The following is a 13400-nucleotide window of genomic DNA, read 5'->3' as shown; positions in this document are numbered from 1 at the left end:
ACAGTCCAGAATAAACATATAGAAACAAAAAATACTCTTTTCTAAAAAACCTTAATCTGGGTCGTCAGCTAACAAAAGCTGTCTCTCCCTGCCTCTCAAATATGACAACCAGACTTCAAAGACTCAAATTCTTATAAATCTCTATTTCCTATTCCGAGTTATCATAGCAAAGTGATTATATTCTTGTCAGATTTTAACCTACTTTGATCCTGGAATCTTTCACTTATGTGAGCCCTGCTGTGTTGCTCTTGGCTTAGCTGCTGTTCATGTAAATCTACAGGGGTTGGGTTAATACCAGTTCCTTCAAGATACAGTCGGATTCTTTGCCGCCACTGCCACCTTAGAGAGGAGAAAGAAGTTGGTATCAGTAGCTGAAATATTCATTACTGAATTAGATAGAATCAGAGTGTCTTCACTCTTAAAGCAGAGCATCTAAAGATTAAAAGTTAGATATATTCAAAGTCACATTTCACACTTCCACTATCATTTCAAAATTTAGAGAGTTAATCATACTAAATTGTAAGTACACTTACCAATTTGCTACCTAATGTTTTTTGAATGTGTAAACTAAGAGGACACTGGCCAGAAGTAGTCTACAAACAGTATAGAAAACTGATCTTTTTAAGCATGAGATCCTAAATTGGGAATTCATGACTGATGCTATAATTTTGAGAACAAGCTCTCAGGAATTTATATAGCAATACCTGCTGTATTTTTACCATCTTTTGTTTGTATTTGTAGATGTCCAGAATAGCAGCTCTACCCATCCCTTTATACAAAAGGGTCACAAGTAACCTCTCATTTTAAGAATCTCTCCTCGGCTAGGAAGTTTAGGATGCTTAAGAGGAATTCAAATGAAGAAAGAGAAGGATGTAAAAGTCATTCTTCCTTAAGCTGTTACAGCATTCAGATTTTTTATTTTTTCCTAGAAGAGGCATAAATTCCTTTTTCCTCGTACAATTTAGACATTGTATAAAACAAAATAGTAATAGCAGTTTTGATTAAGAAAGCAAATCACAAGGGAGTGTTATGAGCACATCTTTTCTCAGTTCATACTGTTGATATCTGGGTGACAGTAACCAGCTTACACGGTTCCTGATACTACAGCAAGGAAGACTTACGCTTTATATGACTACTAGTTTTTCCTCCTTGTCATCCTTGTACAGCCTCATTCAACACATCCTTAGTATAACTACCTATCCGCCCTTAAATTCCAAGCATGGTTTTAGGTAGTCAGACAGACAGCACACAATGAGTATCATTATGCTAGCCTCCTTATAATACTCCTGCTAGGACATGTCAAAAGCCCTACAACATTAGAAAATGGGACTGTACCCCTATTATACCCCTGTTCTGAGATCCTGTTACACCATTGACCATCAAAAAAAGAAACATGGGTAGCCTGCTATAGTTTGTCCTTTATAAATCAATAATGTTGGTTGTTTCACAGGACTACAAGGTAAGTGCTTACACAGATTGTTGCACTGACACACGCTTCAAGGATAAGGGGAAAAGACAAACCCCCTTTTCCAGTCTCTGGCACCTCACCATATTTAGGCAAATCTGAGCCACCAGAAGCTCTTCCAGACAGGCTGATCCAGTTACCCACCTATTCTGAAGTTTCCTTAGGGCCAAATAAATCTGAGAACTGCCAAGTGAAACACCCGCTCAGGTCATTGCTTAGGAATATCAATTCCTATTATTCTGGAAAAATAACCAGGGAGATCCTTTCTGTTTTACTGTGGTTGATGCTTCAACTCCACAATGAACAACAACAGGAGTGTCAGCAACAAAAATATAACATGGCATCCAGCAAAACATTGGCAGTGCCTAGATTATCAAGGGATGCTCCCTATATTAGCACTACCAGCTCTACCTAAGCAACTTAGCATGATGGGTAGTTAAAAGCTTCTGTTTTCGAAGTCTCAGAACATGTGAGTTGAAAGTACCTTTTCATTTAGCAATACCTATTGAAACCCCTTCAGTTATTTATAATCAATCCTGATGACTCTATTCACCTCATTTCAGAACTTTTCTATAGCACAAATACAGTTAGACTTCAAGCTACAAATTAAATATGCTAGAAGTATAAAAAAAACCCAACTGCAATATATTTTCACATGAACGATTTCTTTCTGTTTGATGGTTTGCCATTGTAGAAGTATTCTGGAATGTTAATACACCACAGAACAATGTCTCTTTTTAAATAGTTATTAAAAAACTCTTCCCTAGTCTGTCCTTTAAAATTCAGCTTGCTTTCTTCTAAATTCAAGAGAGATTCTTCTATTTTAAGAATAGCCAGTATTGAAAATATCAAGCTATCTTCAGCATAAAGAAAAGCTTTGCCTTACACTAATCTGTTTACAAAAATTGAAACCACTTTACCTTAATCACCAAAACCCCAAATGCAACACACTGACCACTTCCTAACTGTATAGGCTTCATTAGCTTCTATTAGTATGGCCCATCACAGTACTACATATGCTTTCAAGTGTTAAAATATGTAAAGCAATACACCCTTTACAAGAACGCAGTTGCTCATTTATGAATTTGCTAAGTCAGAAAAGAAAAGCAATTATTGAAGGCCATGACAAAAGTCTTTTTGCTGGAACTGGCAATTTTATCCTTTGCATTCCAATCTCACTCTTGACCACAAACCCATATTTCAACATGGTGAACGTCTACACAGGATTCATGATTTGAGACATTAAGATTTTACTAAGCATCGTCTACTCCTTAGGAATTGCACATCATTAAGTATTTTCCAATCATAATACGTTTTGGAAAACCAAAGATCAGTGAATCCTACCTGAACTCACCACGATAAAGCTTCTGTAGTGCTTCAGGGAATGAGTGCGTGTATCTCACAGGCAAGCATAAGTGACCTTCCGATCTGGTAGCAAAAAAGGACAATGAAAATGACACAGTACTATTAAGATTTGGTATCTTTAAAAAACAAAACAAAACAAAACAAACATCTCTTTCTGTTACACAAAGCAAAGCTACACTTTGACCTTTATGAATCTACATAATATCACATCAGCAATGGGGTGTATGTGTGCGATATAGGATATTTCTCCCACTTTTCACCTAAAAACTGGCTGTTCAGCTAATAATCCTGTCTAGGTACTTATATAGTTCATGTTCCTGGCCTATAGTTCTAGGCCAGGAATTCAAGCTTAATAAACCCTGCAGGTTAGAAAGAAAATTTCCTCCATTTACACACAAGTTAGTGATATGAAACAGGTAAGCAACATGTCTGAGATCAAAAGAATCTCATGTCAAAACCAGAAGACTAAGCACGGCTCCCCTTTCATAAGTGATATTTGATAACTTGAAGGCACTTGTTATTTGAACCCTGTTATTCAGGCTTGATGCTGTAGAATATCTATTCACAGCATCTGAAAAGTTTTGGAAGAGGAGTAAGCTATGGAAGGAATTAAAACTTTTGGCCACCACTTTCTTATCTACTAAGATTATATTAACTGTTAACATCAAAAGCAGAAACCTAAATCTGGACATCTCGGCAGACAGAGCCTTGGTGAACTCTGAGTTTTACTTGCCATCTGTTTGAAGGTTATACCAACCAGGCAGTACTAATACACTGCATCCACCTGCCCAAATCAATCTTATGGCTAGGTGGATGCAATTTGCGTGGAGTTTATAATAGGACAACTAAATGCCTTTAATTGGCTGAGGAGACTGCGTCCTCTGAGGTATGACATGGTTTACAGGAAGAAACCAGAACAAACTTCTTCATCTGAGGCCCTACTGGATTTCCAATAGGATTCGCCTTCTTCATAAAGAAACCAAGTTTCTGTGTGTTCAGGCACCATACTTAGCTGCTTTTGTTAAGTCCCTTTTCCTGTCTCTGTTCTACACTGCCATCTCTAGCCTCAAACTTCTGGTTAGTAATACAAGCTAACTAGCTGCAAGTGCTGTTACACTGATGTGTGAAAACAACTGTGGCAGTTTAACACAGTCACACTTATCCAATACTACTTAATGTCCTCTCAGATGAGACAGGATAACTCATTGTGTAAACTTTTCTAATAAAACAACAGGTTCACTCAATATCTACAATCCACTAAACAGACATTTATGCTGCCAAATGCTACAGCCATGCCCCATGTATCATGAAAACAGATGCATATTGTGACGCATATTAAATAAAGCACTGCTTTCCCAAATGTGTTTTTACCTTTCAGGATCAGTATTTACTCCAATAACTGGTTTAAATTTATCAAAGACCTTACTGGCTGCCAACAACATTGTACCATCACCTACAGAAAAAGCAAAACAAAAGTTAGTTTCACTTCACATTCTAGTATGCCAAACAAAATATTCTCACATGCACTGCAGCATTACCACTACATGCTTTTGTATTGACAACTGATCAGGTAAACTGCACAAAAATAAAACGGGACCACAAAACTACTGACACCTTTCAACACAGAGTAGTGACAACTGAATTCAAGATGGCAAATGTGACTGGAAAAAGTACGACTTATCTGACAGCTATACAGGCCCAGACAACTGAATTTGGCAGAAGCAAGTTTGAAAAGAGATTTATGAAAATTTCTGTACGTTTATCAGCTGGTAAGAGTAGTTCTTTAAGAAAATAAATTTAGAAAGTATCGCTAATCAAAGCCACAAGAGACAGGAAACAACACCAAATTTTACTGTGAATCACATGACAACAATGACTTCAGTTCCATCTCAGTTTTCTCCTAGAAGGCACAATTTAAAGGTCTTATTTAGCCCCAAATAGGCACACTTGGAAAAGAATTCTTAGATAAAACTGCTGAAGCAGAAATCTTTAAGTGTCAATGGTTTCTTCAGATATGGATATTCTTTCCTGTCTGTTAAACAGGATGACAACTATAACCTGAATCAGTCTTTGCACCAAGATGATAAGCTCTGAAAAGTTCGGAAGATGTATCACTTCCGCGCTGCTTGCCTTGTAACCATGACAAATGCTGCTACAGCCAAACTGGCACTTTAATCTCCAGTTTGGAGGAGTTCTTTGAAATCTACAGGAGTATATTAGGATGCTTCAGGAATCTACACATATCCCTTTCTACCCATTCTGCATGGTAACTAGTAGCTAAGGGCAAAATGGACCAGTGGGGAGGAGAGAAAGGCAGAGCAGTGGTCAAGTCGAACTGCCACAGATGATTGAACATGATGTCAGAGCCCAGCAACACACTGCAGTATTTGCAGCAAATCACAAAAAATAACACTGAATGAATTGCTGCGATCCAATGTTAAAAAGAAACAACCAGGTTAGTTGTTCTGTGGTTCATTTAAAAAGTGGCACCTAATCAGTAGCACAGGCTGCTCAGAAGTTGCACACTTTTACCTGTACCACCCGAGTAGATACTCCAGTCACTGGAAATAAGTGTGAAAGGAAGAAAGAGAGTTTGACCAAGGGGAGGAAAAGGTAGCATCTTAGTCTTCACATACCAAAAACCAAAGAGGAGGGTTTAGGGCTATGTATAATCATGACAGCAAGCATTTTATGCTCTTCAGTTGAAAATTATAGTAAATTCCACAGCTTATACTGTTTAACACAAGAAAAACATTTCCAAAGTGGCCATGCACTGGGATTCACTTCCTAGTGCTACAATTTTAGATACCAGAGGTAGAGAGGATGGCCACAACCACTGCGTTTTGTCATATTTTCTGACAATTAGATAAGCAATTTGTTTTCAAAATGTGCATACCTCCAGATGCCTCACACATTGCAAAATATTTTTAAAAAATATATCTACGAGAACATACTGAAACAAGTACTTCCCTTCTGTAAAGTCGTACCTCCTGCTGATATAACAGCATCTGCCCACCGAACTGTCTCTTCGTTATATTCTCGACGTTTAACAAGACGAACTTCTATCTTCTCATTCCTATAAGGTGTAGAAAAAGCCTGAATGTGTCCTATACTGTTCTTTGTCACATCCTTCTGAAAAACTGACATGTAATTAAGGACTAATTACAATAGTATTTGGTTTATAAGCATTTGACAGTCACACAAATCCTCTACATCTTTTCATTTGTTTTCAAGATAATAATGTAGATGTGTTAGTTAACTGAACTGAGCTAGTTCACCTTACGATTGTTTCAGATTGTGTCTGAAATTCTCAACATCCATACATTCTTACCGTAAACTGTCTACAACATGCTCCACGTTTTTTGTATGAATGTGGTGCCGCTCCAGCAGACCAGCATAGTTAGATCCCTTCAAGGCAAGCTGTAAGACATAAATTGATTTTGTAGAAGTTAATCACTACAGTAAGTGCTCTTGAGTAATACAAATAGAAGCTACAAAAAAGCATGTATTTTACCTCAGTAGAGAAACCTGCTTTTATAAGCATTCCATTAATTACCTCTCTATACACATACAAGTCAGCTTACATTTAGTTACATGAGTTACATGGCCACAGCAGCTGAGAACCACAGACTTTTAAAGGCTCTATACAAACATGCTACACTGACTTCTGTGCCACTTCAGAAACTTTGCTTTCCCTCATTCTGCTAAGTAACTTAAATTCTAGGTAAATCTACATAAAATAGTTATATTTACTATACTCCTGTCATGTGCTAAAAGCACCCAGACAGTTAGATAATTATCTTAAGAATCATAAACATAGTGCTGTAGAGAAAGAGGTCAAAAGAAAAAGCAACAGGAATGATAATTAAGAAAACAGGAATCTTTGAAATACCTAGAGCATTGACCTTCAAATTGTATTTGAGCTAAAATGGAAGACTGCCAAGTGCTGACAAAGGTGACATTTCCCCTGTGTCAAAAAAAGCTTAAGGACAATCTACCTACTACCTTTGATACTGTCCCCTGGATTATAGACCACATTTTTCAAACAACTTCACATCTTTAACAAGAGAAACAGTATTTAGCAGTTGCATGCCAGCATTTTTCTTCTTGGAAGCTGGAGAATTTAAATACTTAATCTTGACACACTCCTTAGACCATGAAAACATTTTGTAGTTCATAAAGAGAGACTCTTCTGAGCAGGCAGGTGAGACTGCTGGCTGAAAGTAAGATTTTTTTTTTTTTGCAACAGGTTTCTGTGCAAGTAATTCAGTCACCACCTATATGCATCAATTCTTCACCTTAGTGTGCTCATCTGGGGCTGGTACTGCCAAATACATGTTTGCGTGGAGATTAAGCAAGTAGAAGAAAGACAGTGAAAAGGATGTTAAGCAAAAGGAGTTTGCAAATACATTTGTAGCCTGCTTCCAGCAGCAGGCTAGACTACATGACATCCTGAGGCTCCTTCTAGCCTGAATTCTACAATTATACTGCCACTGCTTCCTTCTCCCTGACCGGTTAAAACCAATTTACCAGCACAGAAACAGAACTCCTGGAGTTTGTGTAGAGAAATTAATCTGTGCCAGTAGCTTTGAACAAGCACTTCCAGCAATTTATTTAAGTGCCTTTGCTCAAAGTTGCACACACTTACAAGAGAAAGTGGTGCCAGACAGCCACATCTAATCCCATTTCCATAGAGACTCCCACACCACAGAACTCCACAGCAAAGGGGAGAGGACTGGCAGGATATGACAATTACAGTTAACTGCAATCCAATACCCAACAAATGCAATCAATCTTTCTTCATCTGACACCTGTTGATGTCAAGAATTCCAACCATGAGCTGAGCACAAAGACAGACTCGACGCTGAAGAAATTACAGGAAAAAATTGAATCGGCCGCTCTGGAACTGCATCACTGTCCTGCTCAGTGGGTTTACAATCAGTGATTAACTTGCAGGAACGAATCTTCAGGTGGTCTTACAGCTAGGATCAGGAAGCCACCTCCAACAGAGGGACTCTCCTAGACATTGCCTGGATGCCACCAACAGCACTACAAGCAGACAGTAGGAGCAGCTGCCAGCTGTGCTTGGTCACACACACAGATAAGCATGTGGGTGATCAGAGAAGATACAGGCAAAGCTTTCAGGTCATCTTTACAAAGCTTGCTCCTCCAGAGCCCATGGTGATGCACTGGGAACTTGAATTGGTGCTACTGTGCTGCTGTGGGGAGGGAAAGAGCTATGGCTCTCCAAGGCTACGGCCAGTTACAGCACTGCCCAATGCTGGGTCTGCTGTCAGCCTCTCATGATCCATTTGGAGTGGAAACGAGAAAAGAAGGTATTCACCTCCCACAGACAACATCTGCTGCTGAGCACCTCAGGTCTAATTTGCTAGAAGAAAGATTTTTAATTGCACATTTGAAGCACAAATTGACTTTGCTTTACCACCAGAAAGAATAAGAAATCCACAGCAAATAACCTCAAAAAACTGTTACTAAAAACAGGGTTCCCATTCATGCTCCCTCTAGAAATACCTGCTGTGAATGAAACACGAGCACCCGACAAGCAGACTGCTGCTGCAGCATATGTTTTTCAGGCTGCTATTTCCACAGGCTATTACTTCCACACACAACAGAAACTGCAAACTCCATCTTGCCATTTTATGTACCTCATTTATTTGGCTGAGTTGTCAGCACGCCATCTTTCAACCTGGTCAAAGAGAGGTTTTGTCTCAGAACAATGACAGTGTAATGAATCTCTCTATGGTCATTTGCAGGCTTTTGAGGCACCAACATCACTGCTGAGCCTACTGCTAACATTTAATTGGCACTGCAAGCAAGGATAGGTATGGGTACTGTCATTGCTGTGGAACAGAGTCTGTTCTGTAACTCACATTTGCCTTAGGTTAAATGTGTTTAATTATTTTAAATGTGTTAAATTATTTCATCAACAGCTTCAGAAAGCAGAAGAGGATGCTCCACAAATAAGCCATCAATATCCTGACGACTAGCTGAACAATTTCCATGCATACTTCTACTCTTGCTAAGAGCAGCATGGCAGAACAGCTATCTAATGCATAGAGGTCTCCTCTCTGAATTTTGCTTTAGAACAGCTACGTAGGTATCATTAAGCAACAAGATAAATGAAAAGTTAGGGCCTTGAGTTTAAATGGCTAACCTACATCTACGGAGTTAATGAACCATCCTAATCTGCAAAAGGCTCCAGAGGCTAAAACAGTCTGCTGATATCTAGCCTCATCCCTCTAGCTCAGAGGTAAATAACTCACAAGTTCATTAATCTAAGAACTCACAAAGGGACAGCCTGCCTGAGCCTGACCACAGTCAAGTATATCAAACAGAAATGCTAATCATCAGCTGCTTTTCACATAACTGCTCTGAAGAACCAGAGAAGTACCTACAGCCCTTGTGGTCAGAAGCCACAGAATCATAGAGTGGTTGAGGTGGGAAGGGACCTCTCTGGAGGTCATCTGGTCCAACTCCCCTGCTCAAGCAGGGCCACCTGGAGCCACCTGCCCAGGACCACGTCCAGATGACTTTAGAAGATCTTCACAGATGGAGCCTCCACCACCTCTCTGGGCAACCTGTCCCTGTGCTCAGTCACCCTCACAATGAAAAAGTGTCTCCCAATATTCAGACAGACCTTTCTGTATTTCAGTTTGTGCCTGCTGCCTCTGGTCCTGCCTCTTATCCAGGACTTGAATGCCATACTAAAACTATGACAAATGCTGCTTCTTAAAAGAGCTCTGCACTGAGGATAAAGAATAAGACAAACTGAGACCACGACCTCCTTTCTACTTTAAAAGAGCTGAAGGCAAAGATCAGACAGTCCAGTTGCTGTGTTCATGACCACCTCCTCAAAGAGCCCAGGAGGAACTTGTGATGTACAGAAAGCCCCAGACTGCAGGACAGCCTGGCTCCTGAGCCCACTGATCAGACAGGCCCACAAACTCATACCAGGCTTGGGTCTTACCAACCACACCCTCAAAAAGGCCCATAGGTTTTAGCTTCTACACGATGACAACTTGCAAATTCTTCCTTCAGAGAATGCTCTGATTTATAATTCTTGCAGCCGTCCTTCCAAAAAGAAAGGGGTTGACAGGCCACTCTCCACTTTCAAAGTCTGAGAGCAAGTCTGACAGTCTTGCAGAGCAGGTATCTTTATACCAAGTATTGACATTCTTGGCTAAAATGAGAAAAAACAACTATTTTGACAGAGCCATGTTGACTTTATTTGGTATTTCATGCTGTACAGAGTAGCAGTTTGATCTGAGTATCAAGTCTACTGGAAGAAAAATGGAGTTATACCGAACACCGGATAACATTTATGTAAGTGACTTTATTAAAAGTAGTTTCTTCAGGTTTTCTTTTCTAAAATCCTCATTAAGACTTAACTGAAGTAAAACAACAGAGCTCCGATGTTTTACATAAAAAAGTTATTATCCAAAGTAATCATTCTACTTCATTTTACCACTAACCGTATTAGGAAAAGTCACTTCCTTCCACAGAATAAGCAGCTATGTTTGGCCCATGAAACCAAAGAAAACCTCATAAAATTGAAAAAAAACTAAATTAACTGTCATGGGGTAATAGTACATACTCCTGCAAAACTTACCCATACTAACACAGAAAACCTAAAAAATTACAATGAATGCTAAGAAGCCTGCCAGTACAGTACAATGAGTATACTGCAAAACACAAAACATTTAAACTTAGCGCTATTCTTCCAGAAATTGTCAGACTGCACACTGACTTCCCAGACATGGGCTAGAAAATAAAAACACTATTCCTACAGAGCTCAAGATCTTCAAACTACAGTATGCGTGGCATTTCTTGGTGTTGAAGTTGTAAAAGCCTACGTTAGGGGCCACACACAGGTCTGGAGCCCCGCACTGCAGGTTAAGTAATTTCTTCCAGCGGCTATCTGGAAAGATCAGTAAGAGCAAAGGAAACTGAAAAGTACTGATGAATGGAAGCTATGGGTCTGTGAACACACTGGAAACATGGTGTTTGCTGAGTCCGACGTGCTGAGGCTCCCAGAACAGGAAAAAATAAGGGTAAAATGTACAGGGAACGTTGCATCAGAGCACAAGGGTAGTCACATGGAAAGTGGGAATAAACAAAAAGTACACCTGTAGGCCTATTAATCTGACCTCAAGAGTATCCAAGACTGTTAAATAAAATGCAGGAATATATACATGAGAGCTATTCTAGCTAGAAGTGCATTAGCATATGAAAACAGGGACAAACTGGCCAAAAATACATTCAGGCATAGCTTCAATAGTGTTCTTAAACCTTGCGGCAGAGATGCAATGCAAAGCAGGCTTCCAGAAGAGCCTGCATTGGAAAACACACTCAAGTGAGCAGAACATGTTCTATGATGGAGTTGTTTTTCCTTAAGAGCCTGAAGGAGAAAAGACCTAGACCAAATGCCTAAAAAAGCTCTTATTTTCTAGCCTGATCCTTTTTTAATGAAAAGATAATTTTTCACAGAGCTCCTTTAACAGTGATTTAGGCAACAGACATTTGCTTGAATGCCTTCCTTCTGGAGTCTTAGCTCTCACCTCTGGCAAGTCTCACCCCACCAGTTTGAACTGTGGGGTCTGCTGTCCTTGATTAATGTTGGCCCTCCAGGAACAACGCTGTACAACGAGGACATGGCTTGTAGCCACAAATACAGAAGCAATACAAAGCCAAGCAACATCCGAATACCCGCTGTTGTCTACATATGTGGATTATGATCCTTGATTTAGTGAATGGGGAAAAGAAAAGCTGTAGCCAAGTCTTACTGACATTGCTAACTGAAGTATTAGGACAAAACAGTATACTCTCTCAAAACAGTAATGTGAATGTTGTCCAGAGTAAAATTGTGAATTGAGCACCTTCTACATCTCATCCTACTACACTAAGATTAACAGAAACTTTTCAGATGCATTTTTGCTATCTATCTATCTATATAAAATGTATATATTCAAATTCTGATTACTAGGTTTATCTTGAATTTACAGCACTAACCTTCACTTTGCCTTAAACTGCCACTGCACCAGGGTGGAGTTAATGCCTCTGTGTATCAATCAGTTGTTTTATGACTGTTGCTTATTTAGGAGTTAAACTAAATGTCTGACTAGAAGGAAAAAAAAAAGCATACAGCCAGAAATGATTACTCTGTCAAATTTACACAATGAACTTGCCCACACATGCACCCTGGCACAACAAGAACAGGTCACTGCTTTCCACTCTACCTAATTTCTACACAAAGAACCACCAAACAAATGGATTTAAAGAGCAACAGCTAAACACAGAAGTTTGAATTTTAACCTGAAGAAGAAAATACTATGACCACTATAGGTATACTCATCTAACCATTTCTAAGCAGAGAACAGCACTATTAAAAGTCCTATATTTTCAGAAATTGTGTCTCTAGACTAACCACATCTCCCAAGTATAGACAAAGGCAGTGCTCTCAGTTTTGCTCTCAGTTTTAAAAGAAACAAGCACTTATTGTGACAGGAATATGGAAAAAAGTATTTTTCCAGAAGAACAGTTTTGACTATAGCATGTGCCTCACATAATACATTCATCTCAGCTTCCCTGATAAATAAGAAACACTGACTCAAAATTTGCATAAGTACCAGAGTCAAAGACTGGCAATCTACAGTTGCATGCAAGTAATTTTCCTACTTTCTTTTCCTACGTTCTAGCAGTGTTAACTACTAGTTCACTTAAATCTTCATCTATCATACTAAACACAAATCCAGTTTTCCTCACAGGCCAGGCAGACACTGAACTTTATGATTTCTTAAGAGCTCCAACCACATATTAAGCTTTGCTATTTCATAATGTAAAAATAATCTGCACACAGATAAGTTAGATTAAAGCATGATTCAGCTTCTGAATCTTGGATAATAAAGTGCAGAAAACAAAAGAGATAAAAATAAACCAAGCAGTTAGCCATGGCAGAACCTCCCCAGTAGAAATCTGCACCTTGGAGACACATTTCAAGAACTCCACAGAAGAGGGTCTGCTAGAAGGACAGCCACAGCAACCTTGAACCACAACCCTGAACCTTCAGTGGGTTTTCCAGCATTAGCTGGAACTGATGGGGGAGTTGAATTTGGTGGTTGTATACAACAGATGTCCAGGTTTGGATATAACACCAACTTTCACAGCAAGTATATAGGACACCGTGCCCACCCTCAATTTCTTCTAATTAGAGAAGAATTATCAAGACAAATATCATTTATGAGCTTCAACTGCTGTATTTATACTCATGAGAGCAAGTCCGCAGATGACACCAAGCTGCGTGGTGTGCTTGATATTCTAGAGGAACAGGATGCCATTCAGAGGTACCTGGACAGACTGGGAGAATGAAGAACTGCCCACTCTAAGAGGAAATCAGGTTTGAGGCCATCTAAGCAACATGAAGGTGCACAAGTCCATGGGACCAGGTGAGATGCATCCATGGGTCCTGAGGGAACTGGTGGATGAAGTGGCTAGGCCACTATCCATCATATCTGAGAAGTTGTAGCAGTCTGGGGAAGTTCCCACTGACTGG

General features: G+C 39.4%; 1 protein-coding gene across 6 annotated transcripts in view; it reads right to left on the bottom strand.

Moving 5' to 3' along the window:
• NADK2 (NAD kinase 2, mitochondrial) overlaps positions 1-13400 on the bottom strand; it is a 367514-nt gene that overhangs the window by 11887 nt on the left and 342227 nt on the right. For all 6 annotated transcript variants that reach the window (XM_049796491.1, XM_049796492.1, XM_049796490.1 and 3 more), the window contains exons 2-6: positions 6162-6250; positions 5818-5906; positions 4202-4283; positions 2810-2893; positions 203-339 (exon numbers count right to left, since the gene is read on the bottom strand). In XM_049796491.1, coding sequence (XP_049652448.1) covers positions 203-339; positions 2810-2893; positions 4202-4272 — 292 coding nt within the window. In that variant the 5' untranslated portion in view covers positions 4273-4283; positions 5818-5906; positions 6162-6250. The remainder of the gene's footprint in view (positions 1-202; positions 340-2809; positions 2894-4201; positions 4284-5817; positions 5907-6161; positions 6251-13400) is intronic.

This window comes from Accipiter gentilis, chromosome Z, assembly GCF_929443795.1.
Source record: "Accipiter gentilis chromosome Z, bAccGen1.1, whole genome shotgun sequence".
NCBI lineage: Eukaryota > Metazoa > Chordata > Aves > Accipitriformes > Accipitridae > Astur > Astur gentilis.
Note: the sequence above shows the minus strand (reverse complement) of the source record. Positions and strands in the feature narration are given on the sequence as shown.